Source organism: Mixophyes fleayi, chromosome 9, assembly GCF_038048845.1.
Source record: "Mixophyes fleayi isolate aMixFle1 chromosome 9, aMixFle1.hap1, whole genome shotgun sequence".
NCBI classification, from domain to species: domain Eukaryota; kingdom Metazoa; phylum Chordata; class Amphibia; order Anura; family Limnodynastidae; genus Mixophyes; species Mixophyes fleayi.
This window is the reverse complement of record NC_134410.1, coordinates 121,439,005-121,450,098: the sequence shown is the minus strand read 5'-3', so window position 1 is coordinate 121,450,098 and position 11,094 is coordinate 121,439,005. Positions and strand designations below refer to the sequence as shown.

The following is an 11,094-nucleotide window of genomic DNA, read 5'->3' as shown; positions in this document are numbered from 1 at the left end:
TTGTGGGAGGAAACCGGAGCACCCGGAGGAAACCCACGCAAACACGGGGAGAACATACAAACTCCACACAGATAATTGAATTGGGAACTGAACTCATGACCCCAGCGCTGTAAGGCAGAAGCGCTGACCACTGAGCCACCGTGCTCATATCCTTTACATGTGGGATATAAGTCCTGTCCAGTGGAGGGCTGGCAAATTTTGTTTGCCAAGACTGGACTCGGCAGCCTATTTTAATGGGGGAAAAAATTCAGGTAGCCCAGTGAACCAAGGTAGCCCACTATGGGAGCGGCCCGGGGGCCAGATGGCCCCATGCTCCCCAGCCCAGCCTGCCCCTGGTCCTGTCACAGTATAAGAATACAGCTGAACACAAGCATCATCTGTTACCAGTGGTTTTCTATATAAAACATAATTTCTTTGTGTTGCAGCCCTGTGATCATCAGGCTCTACCTGGTAATTGCACAGAATATTTCTACTGCTCACACTTTAAGTGCTGCAGTTCCTGGATCTCAAGGGATTACAACACTCTTTGAATACCCCGTCCATTTAAATCCTGCGGCTGCAGCAGGGCTATACTGATGTCCTGTCCCTGCGTGTGTCTGACACACACTGTGCTCTCCCCCAGCCTATCTACCTAATGCACCTTGCTGGCCAATGGCAGAGGAGGCCCAGCCAGGCCGCCTCCTCTCCTCCCCTCCCTCCCTGCTCCTTGTAAGAGCTGCTGGAGCCGGCAGATCTCACACAGCTGTTGGAGATGGCCAAGAAGCTGCTGGCTGTGGTGTTGCCTATAATCCTCTGCTTGATTGGGGTCTTGGGGATCCTCCTGCTGGCTCTGTCTGCAAAGGAGGTGCATGAACCCCCAAAGTTTAAGGTGAGTGCAGTGACTAAGGTGAGTGCAGTGGATTAGCAGCCAGGGGCTGAGACAGCAGGTTAATATATATATATATATATATATATATATATATATATATATATATATATAAATAAAACTATATTTTGCAGATTGAGCACATGTGTTACTGACATGATACAAGCACCCATATAGCCTCACACTGTACACAGAACACATTGCTATACATCAGTGCACTGTAGTGTCTGGTACATCTCTACCACTGAGCTTAATATCTGCAGGTGTATGTACTGTGTAATTAGTGGTGGAAAGACCTGTGTTTCTCTGGGTGCTGTGGGCTGTGTGTAGCATGCTGGGAGTTTTAGTTCTACTGGATGCTTGGCAGGAAGTCACAGAGTGGGGAATGTGGCAAGGCTTTGCTGGGTCTTGTCGTTCCAGGAGAGCTACATAATGACTGTTAATGCAATGTGCAGGGTTGAGGGCAGTTGGTAAATAATATGATGAAAAGAGAGGAAGAAATCATCTAATTTCTAACTATAGATAGAGTGTAAGTTCTGTATGAGAATATGTTGTGGACCCTCCTCCTCGGATCTCTGTAAAGTGGGGGTTCAAAGAGCATTTTGCATTATACAATAGCTGAATTATTTTTATTATCCTGTATTTATAGGGTGCTACAAAGGGTCTGCAGTACCGTACAGAGCGCATACAATAAAACAGTAAATAGCATTGCAGGACTATGCATTAAACACAAGGCAGTACAATCTATGACTAGTGATACAGAACTATAAGGTGCAAGAGGGGTCTAGCAATAAGCAATACATTATAAAGGGGAAGGAGGAGAGGTGGGGGAATGAATCGGAGCAAACTGAACTCTCCATTATCTTATACAAAGCATTGTCTATAATACCAGTGCTGTGTAATAGTAGTGATTATTGGATGTATTTGTGTAACACACACTGAATAGATCCTGGTTTATACAGTATCATTAATAGAGTTACTCCCAATGCCTGGAGTACCACTGTTACACTAATATCAGGAAAGTGTAAAGTTTAGAGCAGTCCAACCTGCGCCTCTCCAGGTGTTGTGAAACTACAAGCCCCTGCATGCTTTGCCAGTAGACAACCTGTTGATAGCTGGAAGGGCATACTGGGACCTGTAGTTTCACAATATCTGGAGAGCCGCAGGTTGGACAGGCCTGGTTTAGAGTATCCCATTACCAAATTATAACTAGAGCTACCAAGCAATGGGCATCCCTGGTAGTGGTGGGTCCCACTGTTAGCTGGCCACGCCTGGCGGTGGGAGAATCTGACCTTTAGTTGGCCGCGCCTTGCGGTGGATGGGTTGGTGCCAAACATTTTAAAAATCCAGACGTACCTATTTAATGACAACAGAACGATCCGACTGTGTTCTCAAAGATCCCGATCACCAGTAATAACGGCACTGTGTTTTTACGTCATTGAAAATGGCGACTGCGTTATTGCCACTTTTAATGCCGGCTGTCGTGTAAGGTAAGTGTTAAAGTTAGGGTTAGGGATCATCAGCCGGAAGTGGCGCTTTCAAAAACTTCTACTACGGTGGTCACCATTTTTAATGACGTAAAACCGCAGTGCCGTTAATACTTCTGATCGGGATCTTTGAGAACATCGTCAGATAGTTCTCTTGTCATTAAAGAGGTCAGTCTTTATTTTTGTAATGTCGGTGAAGTCACGTTCGGGCATATTTTGTCTATGAAGTTGTCGGTGTTGGCACTGATAATTAGTACCCCAACCGGGAGGAATGCCCGTGCTCACCATAGGGAGAGGGGACCATCGCCATGGTGTGTTGGTTGAGTGTGCACCAGAGACATTTTAAAGGTGGTTTTAGTGAAGGTGGGTTTGGGTGGCATATTGCCTTGGAAGTGATGGGCACGCCCCAAACATGGCATGGCCACGCCCCTTTTTGTGCACATTCTGCTGCGCTAAATTTGTCCCAGTGACATCCTGGACATTATTAGCAGATATGTCCTAGGGAAGGGAGCGTACTGGGGAATTGTATATAAGATCTGTTCATCTCCAGTCTGCCTTTCCATCACAAAACTAAACCTTTTTTATTTTTTTGGAACAAAACTATTTTATTGGGTTTTTAAAGGGCCCCATTGAACATTTGAACAAGTGTCTTGGGATTTTTTTTTTTCTGTACCATCTGCTATTCAGACTGTCTGGTCCAGGTGTCTTATTAACTTTTAAGAAGGTTGACTGTGGGGTATATTTACTAATCTGTGGGTTTGAAAAAGTAGAGATGTTGCCTATAGCAACCAGTCAGATTCTAATTATCACTTTGTAGAATGTGCTAAATAAATGAGAACTAGATTCTGATTGGTTGCTATAGGCAACATCTCCACTTTTTCAAACCCGCAGTTTAGTAAATATACCCCTGCGAGTCTAACATATACTTACCAAATTTTCATACTTCGCGTCCAGGAGATCCGATGGCGAGGTATTGGGGGAGGTGACAACGCGATTTGCTTTGTCAAGCAGGTGGGACAAAGCCCTGTTATTGTCATCATGCACCTCAGTAAAAACCAAGTGACATCAGTCGCTGCCAACCTTCAGGGAGAATTGCTGCTCTTTTGGGTCTATGGGTCATTCTCGCCCTAAGTTGGGGTTTCCTGGACATTCTGGGAGAATAAGCAACTCTGGTCTAGCTCCAGTTACTGTTATGGGCTCGCCAATCGCCGCCATGTATCTTTCTAATAAGCTCGTTAAACATCATTTGTTCTGATAATCACAAGCTACAGATCTTGGCATAGGACAAAGGCAGATTACATTTTACAATAATATTCTTGGGACAGTTGTGATATATAGTCCTTAGGAGAGAATTTACAGCCCTTGGTGTTTGTATTTGTATTATTTTTATTTATTTATTTATTTTTTTGTTGATTTTTCAAACAATCAACTTGCTTTTGTCCTCGCCTTCATTAAGAAGCTTCATTCATCTATAAGAAGTTGATCTCCCCTTTTGTGTGCATGATCTCTTCTTGTGTGTTTTCCGATTGTGTATCTTTATGAAGTGTTTGTAAGGCTGGGTACACACTACAGGGTTTTCAGCTGATTATTAGGCCAAACATCAGATAAATGAGTTTGGCTCGATATCACATTAGCACGTACACTTCAAGGATGAGCGATTATCGTTCCATAGCTGGGTACACACTACAGAATTTTCCACCAACTTTTTATGCCGATCGATTTTTACATGCGATCGATGGTCCGATCGCTCGGTCCATGGACTGCATACACACTAGCCTTGTTTAGGACCATAAAGTGAAGAGCGGACGTCCCTTTAGCGACATTTTACAGCCATGTTGTCGTGAGCAATGACTGTAATTTCGTACTCACTGTTGTGGATCGGTCGGAAGTTTATACACACTACACAGCGGAAACGAGATTGGAACGAAAATATTAAACGGTACGACCAACCAAATGAGGCGACAATCGTCCATTTGGGCAGACTTTCGACCATCGTGTCACTGCACACACTGACCCGACTTTTGAACGAGCGGTCGTATGTCGGCTGGTTGAGCCGATTATTGGATGAAAACTGTGTAGTGTGTACCCAGCTTATCATTTGATTTGATTTTTAATCCGGACTAAAAATCTCATTCAACGTTGGAACAATGTTGTTCCAATCCTGCAGTGTGTGTGCACCCAAGACCGGCAGTGTCCATAGATATCTATCAGTGTGCAGAGTCACCATCTTTTCAGCTGATGGTTATGACCGATGAAGAGCACAGATCTGAAGGTAAATAGTGGGTAGACATGAACCGACATACTGATGGCGTTTTTTAATTTTTTTTCAGCTGTTGGTAAAAGCGTTAAGGATATCTCTTATCGGGGAAATTTTGTATAATTTCTACCCAGCCTTTTGCGCTTGAAAAAGACGGACACCTGTACTAATTTATTGTCCTTCATTTTCATGTTCTATGATGGTGTAGGTTCGAGTGTCTACAGTTCTGTGCCAACATGTGCCTGGTCTGACCAAGTCATCGTGCCAATGTGTGTTTCTGCACCGCTCGGGGGGAAGAGATGGTGAGGAACAAATATATAATCAATTCTGGAGTACTGAGGACGTAAGGGTGTGAGCTAAACAAGGTGGAACCTCGTTCTAGCGGATGATCTAAGTGCATGCTCAATATTCAGTTTTATGATGAAGTCCTTGAGTGACCTAGATACCTGAAACGTTTGGGGGTGTGCCAAAAGATTTAATAATAATCTAGGGTGTGATATGGAATTAAAATCTCATGTGACAATCAAAGTACCCTGGGAGAAATAATATATCTGTCCTTAGACCTTTTATGAGGGATATTAACTTAGGAGCCTAAATTGTAATGCGTCTAATAGAAGTTTCGCTGCGACGGCTTCCCCACTTTGTATTGCAGCGGTAATTGCATCACAGGTGTTTCAGGTGCTGGCGATTCAGCTCGCGCACATCTGCAGAGGTGGTGTAACAAGTTAACGCTTACTGCTACGCGCCATTATAGCCAGGGCATCGGAGTATCGCGTTATTTCTTTTAAATGAGCTGCTCGTCTGTCTTTTTCCATGTTAAAGCAACAACGTGGGCATGTCATCATCATCATTTATTTATATAGCGCCACTAATTCCGCAGCGCTGTCAATGCCGGATTAACCCTAGGTCTAACTGGGGGTCCAGGGGGCCCTTCAAAGTCCTCAGCAGCATTATTGATTGGTCCAGGGGTGGGGGCGCCCCCAGCCCGATCAATGCTGCTGAGCACTGTCACTGTAGTCCTCCGTCCCCAGCGCTCAGTAATCTGCTTACTGAGGAGATCTCGCGAGTGAACGCTCGCGAGATCTCCTCAGTAAGGAGCTTACAGCGCGCCGGGGACGGAGGACTACAGTGACAGGTAAGCGCTTGGGGGGGCGGCGGGTGACTCACATTGGGGGCCTCACGGGGGAATGGAGGCGCCCTTAGCCCAGGGGCCTCCATTCCCATAATCCGGCCCTGAGCGCTGTACAGAGAACTCACTCGCATCAGTCCCTGCCCCATTGGAGCTTACAGTCTAAATTCCCTAATATAGACACACAGACTAGGGTCAATTTAGATAGCAGCCAATTAACCTACCAGTATGTTTTTGGAGTGTGGGAGGAAACCGGAGCACCCGGAGGAAGCCCACACAAACACGGGGAGAACATACAAACTCCACACAGGTAAGGCCATGGTCGGGAATCGAAATCATGACCCCAGTGCTGTGAGGCAGAAGTGCTAACCACTAGGCCACTGTGCTGCCATGTAAGCTCAGATCTTAGACACACTCAGCTGTGGGAGTACCACCGTTACCTCCCCTCGCCCCAGCAAACACAGATATCGGATATGGGAGATATGGCAATTGACCAGGGAGTTTTACTCTTGCCCGTACCATTCTCTTCTTTGTCCCGTGGACTAATGCTGGTACCTGTTTAAAGTGGCACAAAAAGTCAAATAAAGAATACTTTACATATATCTGTGTTAAACTTTTATTCTAGACCGGTGGCTCTTCAGCTGTTGGCTAATGAGAGTTTGCGGTTGGACTTAAGACAACCACTAGTTGCATTCACCTCACTTCCTCTACTGTACGAGGAAGCAGTGTGGTGCTTCAACGCAGATATTAGGAGTGTGTAGTGTAATGTGCGCAGTAATATCCATCTAGGTGTATTTAGTGTGTCTCCACAAACATTTACATAATGCAAATATATTCCGTATATACTTTGGGTATATGGTTAAGAAGGCCGGGGAGTGTGGTCTTACAGCTGGGACAGAACTGGTATAAAGTGTACATCTTACAGCTAGTAATAGTCTGAGAGTTCTGACACCTTGGAGTGAAGCCCAGACCCCATGCAGGCCATTCATTAATAACAATAGCAGTATATTGTCTCTGGGTAGCGTATTCAAAGGCAGCTTAGAAAATGACTATTATTCCAATCATCTGCAGTGACTTCACCTCCTCTTCATTGTACAGGATATAAACTCTATCCATGTCACTCAACCTTTTTTCCTTTTCGAGTACCCCCTTATCTCTCTAAAGGTTTGCCAAGTGCCCCCTTATATTTATACATATTTACAAAATAAATCCATGTCCCTGTACGTTTGCAAAGACACCCCCCCCCTCCTCCCCTTACATTTAAAACTGTTTACCAAGAATTCCTCCATCACTAAATGTTTACCAAATACTTTAGTATATCTGTGGAATGTTTACGTTCCTTATTTGTATATTGTATTTTTTTTTATTAATACAATAAATATTACTTTGAGTAAAAACACAGCTGCACATGTTATCTTCAGCAAGAGGCCGATCTGCTCCTCTTCCTTGTATAAGTCTTGCTGTTAGCTCAGCAGCCTGACCACATTCAGATTGTGAAGACATGTCCGCTTTCTCACCCCCCCCCCCCACCCCAAGAAAAGTGGTGACCAAGCCTTCCTCTGCCTATGTGACTTATAAATTCTATTTTCTATATATTGTGGGTGTGAGCACTTTGGGCCTGATTAATTAAAGTTACGCAAGAAAAAAGCCATTTTGCAATGCAAGGGGTGCAAATTTAGTTTTTATATTTTACACATAAGTTAAATACTGGCTAATTTTTATCATGTAACACACAAATACTTTCAATGTGACATGATTTTGTCCAGGTAAAAATTTAAGTAAAAAGAAAATGAGTACTTTGTTCAATGATTCAGGCCCTTTAAATCTAACAAGTGAATAATCTTTGAATCTATCTGTAGTACGCTTGGATCTATCTATCTCATACATATTATCATCATCATCATTTATTTATATAGCTCCACTAATTCCGCAGCGCTGTACAGAGAACTCACTTACATCAGTCCCTGACCCATTGGAGCTTACAGTCTAAATTCCCTAACACACACACACACACACACACACACACACACACACACACACACACACACACACACACACACACACACACACGGGTAAATTTGATAGCAGCCAATTAACCTACTAGTATGTTTTTGGAGTGTGGGAGGAAACCCACGCAAACATGGGGAGAACCTACAAACTCCACACAGATAAGGCCATGGTCAGGAATTGAACTCATGACCCCAATGCTGTGAGGCAGAAGTGTTAACCACTGAGCCACTGTGCATATCTATCTATCTCATACATCTCTTATCTATCCATCCCTGACCACCAATGGCTTTTTCAGTGCCCGATGACCACACACATAGTGATGGCCAACATGGATGACAACCGTTTCGGCCATGATTGAAATCTGGGCCGAATTTCCCAGAGGCCACTTAAGAGATGGAGACTTGATGCCGGGAGCAGCTGCTTGTGGTAACTTGGAGATCTCCCTGACCCAATAGATAGAGAGCGCGCAGTGTTTAACCTTATAGACTCAGCACATCTACAATATAAACCTTTTTTTTTTTTTTTTTTAAATTTTACATATGAGAGAAGTATCCATCACAATACACATCAAAGTGTGTCCCAGAAGATAGCCTGACCCTCTGAAACCTCTTCAGTGAATGCGAATCATTGATACAAACTGTCTATGTCAGCCGTCAATTACAACTTGACTCTGAAATACAACTGCTCAGCGTTTTATTGGCACTGTTATGTTAATATGTTCTTTGTGGTATGTTGGGTATTAAGTTCTCATAGCTTGTCTGTCACTATTACTATTGCTATATATGAAGATTGTTAGTCATTGAATGCACTTCTTTAAAGGTATTGTAACCTCAAACATATTTTTTGTTTGTCTGCCCAGCAGGGAATGTATATACAATTGGTAGCTTGGTGTTTCCCATCTGTGCAGGCTATGAGGCACCTCTTGGTCTGTGCCTCCTACCTCCTTGTCAGCCGAATCATATAGACTGTCCTTTTCTGGACCTGGCTATGCCCCTACTTACGCCACTAAGCCCAAGGTGTTGTATTGTGAGGGGATTATCAAATATGCTCCTAATGAAATGGAAGCAATGTGAATAGTGATATATCCCATGTTAACTGGCCGTGCCTGTTATATAAACAGCTTGACACATTCTAGCCAGGCAGAGAACGTCAGTGATATAAACATGGAGAGATTGCTGAGATTCCTGAGAGACGATCATTTTTAGAAACTATGAGTAAGGTGTGTGTGTATATGTGTATATATATATATATATATATATATAATATTTATTTATACCACAGTAAGGATATCACTGATGATCAAGATCTGAGGTGATTTCGCAACATCGCTCAAAATAATTTGCGGCATCACGGATATAAAGTGGGTGTGTGGTCACACAGAGGCGGGTCACCCACCCTTAAGGGCACTAGGTCATCCTCGACCCCTTTACCTCGACCCTTTAGTTGCTCCCTGCACGTACCTTCTAAAATTTGGAGCGCAGCTCTCCAGCCTTCAAAGGGGCCACACAGGGGAAGGAGGGAGAACGCGGTCCACTCCGCCCCTCTCAGGGGCAAACGCAGGATTTGTAGAGGGGGGTTTCCACACCACGCCGCCAGTGGGCGTGACCAGCATGCATGGGGGCGTGGCTATAATTTTAGACAGTGTTTGGCTGCTCTCCAACTCTTCCTATCCCCATAATATACATGGGCAATGCTGCCAGTACTACTGTTAGGTGCGCGCAGTTCTCCCTTTTCAAGCAGAGCTGTGTGAAGCGGGAGCAGGGTCCAGCCACCTCAATTATACAGTGCTCCAGGCTTGGAGGGGGATTTCCAGGCACTATGAACCCCCCCCCCCCCCCCCCCCCCCCCCCTCGGTTTGCCTATGCTCCTCCTACTCTCCTTGGAATGCCGCGTGACCTCCCTGCAGTGTGCAGAGGAGGTGACTTGACGCAGAAGTCATCTGTCCCCATTCTGATAAGACCATGAGGGGCCGCTGATGGAGACTTGTCGGGACGCCTGTTGCCCCACGCTGGTCTAAAATGACTGTAATTGGCCTGCAGAATCGCAACGTTTATGGCTCCTTTGCATGAACGAATGAACAGTAAAAATGTATTGTTTGAACTTATCACGGATATTAAGGGTAATGTGCGGCCCTATTGAAGGTTAGAGGGGCTGCACCGTGTGGCCCCAAAGTTTGTTAGATTGCCCATCGCTGCCTTATACCCTTCTAAAAGGAGACCTTTAAATAAGATACAACTTGTGGCGGAACTGCTCTGTACGTCTTGTCCTGTACACCGGGATAGAATAGGTTATGGGTCAAACTTGAAATCGTTCTGAAATTCATTAAAAAAAAAAAAAAAAAAAAAAAGGGTCCCAAAATCTCTCTGGAGAGTAGAAATATTATCTGGCAGAAGGTTACACTGTTACATCCAGGAAACGGCTCTGATATCGGAGCCTTTAAAGTGTTTCGGGAATCACCTGGGATGGGTGTTAGAAATAGCAGTTTCTGAGTCTGGGGATTAGATTAGGTGCAGAGGAAATCAATACTAAGATGACTGCTTAGGTCAGAGTCGGTGTCTCCCTCATTCATTCAGAAATCTGCTCACACAGGATGTTCTGATCGATGGGGAAATTCTATTACTGGGGAGGTTATTATATTACTGTTTTTATTTAAAATGTATCACACTGAGGGACGACTGGGTAAAAATCACATTGGAGAAGACTGGTAAAGCACGGCCTAATAGTAATATAGTAAGTAATAATAGTAATATTATTGCATACTTGCCATCATTGGATCGACTCAAGATGCATGTGATACTTTGTCGATGGACCTTGGAGCACTATAATAACCATCCATTATAATGTACATTTTGTGTTTTTGCATTTTAAATACTCCTTTTTTAATTACCATTAAAGTATAAGGTCCATGAGGTGTAATATCTTCTCACGGCCTATAGAGGGTGCTATTTGCAGACAATGGGTACTGTTTACCCACTGATATAATTGGCACATATCCTATTCTGTCTCTATTCTGTCTCTTAATACAAAAAGCAGGATGGAACTTTAGGTAGATGGTACGAGATGTTTGTGTCCCTGTGTGTGTATCCTGTGTTTTTCCACATGGGGGTCAGTGATCCTTTTTGAAACCTATTTGGACATAATTTCTATTCTCTTCTACGGAATGCAGTTTGGAAAGATGGGGTCACCTGGTGTGACTGCCAGTCTAAATAATGCCTAAGTGCAAGGGGAGGGGAAAAAAATTTAATTTACAGAGGGAGGAGGAGGACGGGGGTTATGGCTACCCAAAAAAGTGGTGACCAAGCCTCCCTCTGCCTATGTGACTTATAAATTCTATTTTCTATACAAC

At 44.0% G+C, this 11,094-nt stretch overlaps 1 protein-coding gene across 1 annotated transcript in view; it reads left to right on the top strand.

The window, feature by feature from the left end:
* Window positions 1-631: 631 nt before the first annotated feature.
* The window catches only part of ENTPD2 (ectonucleoside triphosphate diphosphohydrolase 2), a 31,686-nt gene continuing 21,223 nt past the window's right edge, over window positions 632-11,094 (top strand). The window contains 1 exon segment of the mRNA XM_075185383.1: window positions 632-868. Coding sequence (XP_075041484.1) covers window positions 752-868 — 117 coding nt within the window. The 5' untranslated portion in view covers window positions 632-751.